This window comes from Cornus florida, unplaced genomic scaffold (assembly GCF_030987335.1).
Source record: "Cornus florida cultivar Cherokee Brave unplaced genomic scaffold, ASM3098733v1 CherokeeBrave_3.0.0_Hap2_Chr03, whole genome shotgun sequence".
In the NCBI taxonomy this organism is placed as follows: domain Eukaryota; kingdom Viridiplantae; phylum Streptophyta; class Magnoliopsida; order Cornales; family Cornaceae; genus Cornus; species Cornus florida.
In genome coordinates, this window is record NW_026775573.1 from 34,115,244 (window position 1) to 34,121,937 (window position 6,694).

Here is a 6,694-nt window from a genome sequence, read left to right on the forward strand (position 1 = left end):
TTTCAATATATATAATATAATTAGTCTAATAGATAATTAGATGTATATTAAATCATTAACACAATTGTAGGTCGGCCGCAATTCAATTTCTCTTCTAATTTCAATTTTTAAAAGGATATAAAAGTTCTTTCTCTTTCTTTTTTTAGAAGGTCGGATCCCCTTTTTTAGTAACAATTTTTTTTTCCATAAATATTGATTCAGGGCAATCTCACTTTATGCATGCGTATATGTAGTAGTGGTGTGGTGGGGGAGGTGGCAGTGGAAGGCCACGGTTAATCCAAATTAAAGATATATTTTATTTATTTTTTTTTTTTTTAAAAAACTATCTATTATAGTTATTTTATAATTAATAATTAATTAAAAATTAAAAAAAAAGTTAAAAAATTATTCTTTCAATTAATCGTTGGATTAGATCTAAGGTCACTATAGAGCAATTATGTTTAATTTTGGTCACCAAAATATAATTTTTTCTAATATTTATATACATAATTTTATTTGAACAGTACTATATATATATATGTGTGTGTGTGTGTGTGTATTATACATGCTTTTAATGTGAATATTTAATATTGTAAGTTTTAATTGAATGTAAAATTATGGTATTAACTATTAAAAAAAAAAAACTATTAAATTTTAGTAAAATAAAATTGTGAATTGAATTTAGAGATAAGAAAAAAAGGTTATATGTACACATGTGAATATGCATGCATATGAAACCTGTGAGAAAAGACTATAAAGGAGCAAAGTGGATATGTGAGTGATGTAAAAAAAAAAAAAAAAAAAAAAAAAAAATGTGATAGATTTTAAAAATAAAAACCACAAAGATAAGAAAATTTTGAAAGAAAAAAAAAAATCAAGACCGGAAAGAGAATAACGTTGTGTTGGAATTTAATGGGAATTGGATTTAGTGGGATTTGAAAAGAAAATTTGTAATTAAAAAATTATGAGGAAGTGTTGTAGGATTTGAAGGGATTTGGTATATAATTCCAAAATTATCCTTCTTTTAACAATTTTTAGAGGGAAAATTAGTTGGTGGTGACCAAACATAAACAAAATTGTTAAAAAGTGATCTTAAATTCAAAAAAAGATGGTTAGTGACTAATTTTAAAACTTAATTACTAATAACAATTTGGTCAAAAACTACTTGTTTATAAAATATTGTAAAAATAAAATTTAGATGACAAAATTGTGGATTAATTCTCCTCTCTTTCTTGTTCTATTTTTGCCTTTTTAGTTTGCAACTTACCAATAAAAAAATTAAGATTTCTTTAATAACCTTATATCTTAAATTTATAATTTCTTTATTAACCCCTTTTTTTTTTTTTTTTTTTTTTTTACGGCTCTCCACCATGATCGAAAAATATATTGAGCACAGAACTAAGAATATTATATCCATAATTATAATTTATATGAATTTATATACTTTCAAGTTTGATCTAATTACACATATCTATATATAGATAGATAGATCTTGTTCACAAAATAAAAGATTAAAAATCACAACACCATTCAAATACACCTTCATTCCCTTCCCTCTTCATCTTATCCTCTGATTGGGACAACAAAAGTGTTTAATGTTGGTAATAAATTTGTTCAATTAAAAATATATATATTACAATAAGGATATTTATGTAATAAATCATCAAATGGTCATTTATTTAGTAATTAAGTTTCAAAATTGATGTCTATTTCTCTTTTCCAGATTTTCAGATCACTTTACAACAATTTTGTTTAGGTTTGGTCACCAAAATATTATTACAAATTTTAGTGCAAATTACAATTCAATTTCATTTCTCATATCAATTTTTAAAAGGATATATTTGTTTTTAAAATATACAGTATATTTTTAGTGTCCCGTCTATAAAAGAAATAAGTACGGAGTAATTAATAAGCCTAAAAAGTACTCTGTAACCAAGAAGAACAGCCACTCTAAAAAGAAAGTCGTGTTTCCTTAGCCGTCCTCTCTATTATATATATATATATCAATAGTTATACTATTATTAGATGTGCAAAATTTTTTAGTATTTTAGTATTTATTTATTAATATAAAAAAATGTTTATTAATTGATAAAAAGAGTTTCTGTTTGAGAAGAATATATTCAAAGAAAATAAAATAATTTCTATAAAACTCTACCACAAATTACCTATTTTATTTTCTATAAAACTCTATCACATATATATATATATATATATATATATATATATATATATATATATATATTAGATCAGGTTTGTGGTATGCATATTTTTTCTTTTCTCTTTATAATTGGTCTCATAAGTTTTTTCTTTACTTTTTCTTTTTATAAGCATTATTATTATGTTATTTTACTTTTGTTTTATTTTTATTTTTTTATTTCTAATTGATGTTTAGAAGTAGTTGATTTATTTTATTTTTATTTTCTCTTTCTATTTGATGTTTCTAATAAATGTTTAGAAGTGGTTGATTTTTTTTTTTTTTTCATTTTTTTATTATTATTTTTGGTTCATTCTTAATTTATTAGTATTTTGAGTCATTATTGTTATTTTTTTTTCTTTTTTTAGAAGTATCATTCTTCTTTTTTCTTTAGTTTTTATTTTTATTTTACTCTTTGTAAGTTTTTTTGTTGTATTGAGAAGCTTGGATTGTTATTATTATTATTATTATTATTATTTTATTTTTCCTTTTTAGAAGCATTATTAGTATTTTTTTTCTCTTGTTTTATTTTTATTTTTCTCTTTCTAATTGATGTTTAAAAGTAGTTGGTTTGTTTTATTTAATTTTTCTCTATCTAATTGATGTTTAGAAGTGGTTGATCTGGTAAGTTTATTTTGAATTGTGATTTTTTTTTCTTTTTTTCTTTTATTTTATTATTTTTTATTTTTGGTTCATTCATAATTTATTATTATTTTGAGTCATTATTATCATTTATTTTTCTTTACTTTTTATTTTTCAAAAGTATCATTATTTTTTTTCTTTAGTTTTTATTTTTATTTTACTCTTTCTAAGTTTACTTTGGATTGCAATTTTTTTTCTCGAGTTTTTATTCTTTATATATTATTTTGAGTCGGGTTTCAATACTTTTTGATTTTCCGTTGTACTTAATTTTGAATTGAATTTGTTGTTAAAGATTTTTTATATGTTATTTTTTTCAATTTTTATTATTTTTTTTATTTTTGGTTCATTCTTAATATATTATTTTTAGTAGGGTTTTAATATTTTTGATTTTCCGTTGGACTTAATTTTGAATTACCTATTTACCTATTTATTATTTTTAATAAAGAAAATCTAATTAGACAATAATTATTAATTTTCTTTTATGAATTAATAGAGTTTTTTTTGTTAATACATAATAAAATATTTAATAAATTAATTGGTGCATAAATAATTTATTCATCGCATATTATCCTCATACGGTTTTTTTTTTGGGCAGTTGTTTAGGAGGCATAAGCATCGCCTCTCAATCCAATCCGCCTTCCCCTGGCCTCAACACAATCTTGATGTTTTTTTAAGTAACACATACATATACACAGTAACAAGTTAACAACATTAATATATTATATTAAATATTAAAAGGAGTGCTATTGATAATTCAATTTTAAATTTATTAACTTTGATACAAATCAATTATCAATTAAAATTAAATAGGTAAAATAAAATAATTTCTCTGAAATAAATTAAATAGGTAAAATAACTTTGACTCAAATTACATTTTACTATGAGTTTTTATTTAAAAAAAATCTAATTAGACAAAGATATATTTAAAAAAAAATAACATAAATTTCTTATTTTATGTTTAATAAACAAAAATATATTTAAAGAATTTTTATAAATTCTAACACAAATTACTTATTTATCTATTTGTTATAAATTTTTTAATAAAAAAATCTAATTAAACAAAATATTATTAATATAAAAAATACTTATTAATTAATTTAAAAAATAAAATAATTCCTTTAAAACTCTGTCATAAATTATTTTTTATTATAAATTTTTTAATAAAAAAATTAATTAGACAAAAATATATTTAAATAAAATAAAATATTTTTTTTTAAATTTTATCACAAATTATTTATTTTATTTTTAGAGTATCTGGAAAACTCGTAGCACAAATTACCTATAAAATATAGATGTGATAGATCCAATCCTTCTGTGTAGGTTAGTCGCAACGGTGGAGATGGCAGATCTCGACGAAGAAAGCGTGCTCAATAATTTCATCAAAAATATGGCCAGTGCACTATCCTGTCGGCGCCCGATGTTGGAAAGCGACATGTGGGCATTTTGGAGCGAGCCGACTCTCTCTCCTTGCAGTAAGCGCCTCCTTTCTCTGTGTGTGTGTGTGTTTGTCTCCTTCAATTTCTCACTTCAATTTTTTATTTTTTATTTTTTATTTTATTAGGGTTAAAATTATCAATTAACGGAAAAGTATCTATTTGGCATGAAAATTTAATTCAATCGCATGCTCACCGAAAAGTATCTATTTGTATGGTTCTTCGATTTCTCTATCTCTCTCTCTGTCTAAATCAATTTCTCACTTTTTTTTTTTTTTTTTTTTTTTTTTGAATTTAAAATTCAGGAAAATATGTATTTGGTATGAAATTTTAATTACATCGCAAGCTTACTAGAAAACCAATATATATTTGTGTATCTACTTTATATGAGGTTCTTCGATTTCTGTCTCTGTAAAACAAATATATATATATTTATATTTGTAATTTATTTGTGTACTTTATATTTGTGTTGTTTTTTTGGGTGGTTTAAAATTTCAATTAATAGAAAAATATCTAAAATTTAATTCAATCGCAAGCTTACTGTAAAACAAATAGATATATATATTTGATAATGAAATTAATTAATTTCCAAAAAATTTCAATTAACAGAAAAATATCTATTTGGCATGAAAACACATATATTTGATATTGAAATTAATTAATTTCAAACAACCTACATGTAGGTACCACCAATCAAGGAATTACAAAGAAGATCAAATCTGCGCTTCTACACTTGAATACATATTACCATAATGATCAAGTTCTAATTCAGTTTTGGGTACCCATCAGAACAGAAACTGGGTGTTATCTTTTAACTTCAGACCAACCTTTTGGTCTTACTTATCTTGATGAAGGACTTCTCGAGTATAGGAAGCACTGTTTGAATTATAAAATTAACGTGGATGGGGAAGAAGAACAGCTTGGACTCCCTGGTCGTGTGTTCCGGAAAAAATTGCACGAGTACATCCCAGATGTGCAATATTACTCTATCCAAGAGTACCCACAACGCAGTTTTGCTCTAACTTGTGGTATTTCATCGTCTTCTGCTTTGCCGGTGTTTCACTCCTCTTCCCCAGAATGTGTTGGAGTACTCGAGTTGGTAACTAATGCAGCAGATTTCGATGTTTATGACATTATGTTTGATCCGTTTTTGATGCATGCACTTGAGGTTTGTTGAAACCCCTTAAATTTTTATTTATATTTTTCTAATTAATTTGCTTTTTTCAGCATCAAATAATATGATTTTTCCTAATTTTCATTAATTTAAACCTTACAAGATTATTCACTTCACTTCTCTTGCAGAATGCAGATTTGAGAAGTTCGGCATGTGATTGTTTAATTTCTTCGGTAAGTTAACAGCTGTAATATGCAAATGTGTTATATATATGTATATATATATATGATGCTATTTCTTCGAAATTTATATGTTTTCAGTGCAATCTGTTCTCATCAACTCGCAATCCAGGTTGCAGATGAAAATGATTCAGATGATGTGTTTCCACATATATTGGTTGAAATCTACTGTGGGTTGAAAGTTGTGTGCAGAACATACAAGCTACCTTTGGCTCTGGTGTGGGTTCCGTGCAAGCGTTTCAATACCATGGACAATAGCTCCGATGCTTTTGATGTACAAGTCTTGCACGCTGATAACAGAGCATCCTATCTTCTAGTAGATAATCTGGAGGAATTCTTGGGGTTTAGTGGGTGGAATAACTTACAAAAGGGGCAGGGAGTTGTTGGGAGCGCACATCGGTCACATGAACTATGTTTTTGCCGCGATACATCTCAGTTCAGCCTAACTGAGTACCCCTTACTGCCCATTGCACGCCTTTTTGGGTTGACTAGTTGTTTCGCGATTTACTTGCAGAGTACTTGCGCTGAAAATTCTGATTACATACTAGAGTTTTTTCTACCTCCTGAAACCACATATGTTGAAGACCCGACTACCTTCTTATCCTCTCTATTAGAAACAATGAGGCAACATTTTGGAAGAAGCAGTCTCCAAAAGGTTGAAGTTAAATGCTGGAACCTATGAGATCAAATATATGGATGATGCTGGGGATTGGATTTTAATAGCCCGTGACAAGGACTTGGAGGATTGTATAAGTGCTTCTAATTCGTTGGGCATGAAAGAAATCAAAATGTCCATTGAGGGGCGGAGCCAAGATTTCATTTTAGGGGGGCTTGCCTGCGAAAAAAAAAAAAAAAAAAAAAAAAAACCCGTAGCAAAATCACAAAATTCTCTTTTGATTCTGTTTGTAGTTTAGAAGAATCAGAACCAAATTCGTGAGTAGCGATGCCTTTTTCGGGGTGTAATGTAAAGACAGTTTCCCCCAAACAACAAAACAACAAAAAGAACCATGCCGATCTCTTATGCTTCAAAATGATATTGAATGAGTGGAATGACTGAATTACCCCTCAACATGTGAAATTTTTTTTTTTTTGA

At 26.0% G+C, this 6,694-nt stretch overlaps 1 protein-coding gene across 1 annotated transcript; it reads left to right on the forward strand.

Moving 5' to 3' along the window:
• Positions 1-4,154: 4,154 nt before the first annotated feature.
• LOC132301413 (protein NLP6-like) lies at positions 4,155-6,283 on the forward strand. Its single transcript, XM_059798666.1, has 4 exons — positions 4,155-4,287; positions 4,932-5,416; positions 5,551-5,595; positions 5,714-6,283. The coding sequence occupies exons 1-4, from the start codon at positions 4,155-4,157 to the stop codon at positions 6,281-6,283; spliced, it is 1,233 nt and encodes a 410-aa protein (XP_059654649.1).
• The last annotated feature ends 411 nt before the right edge of the window (positions 6,284-6,694 follow it).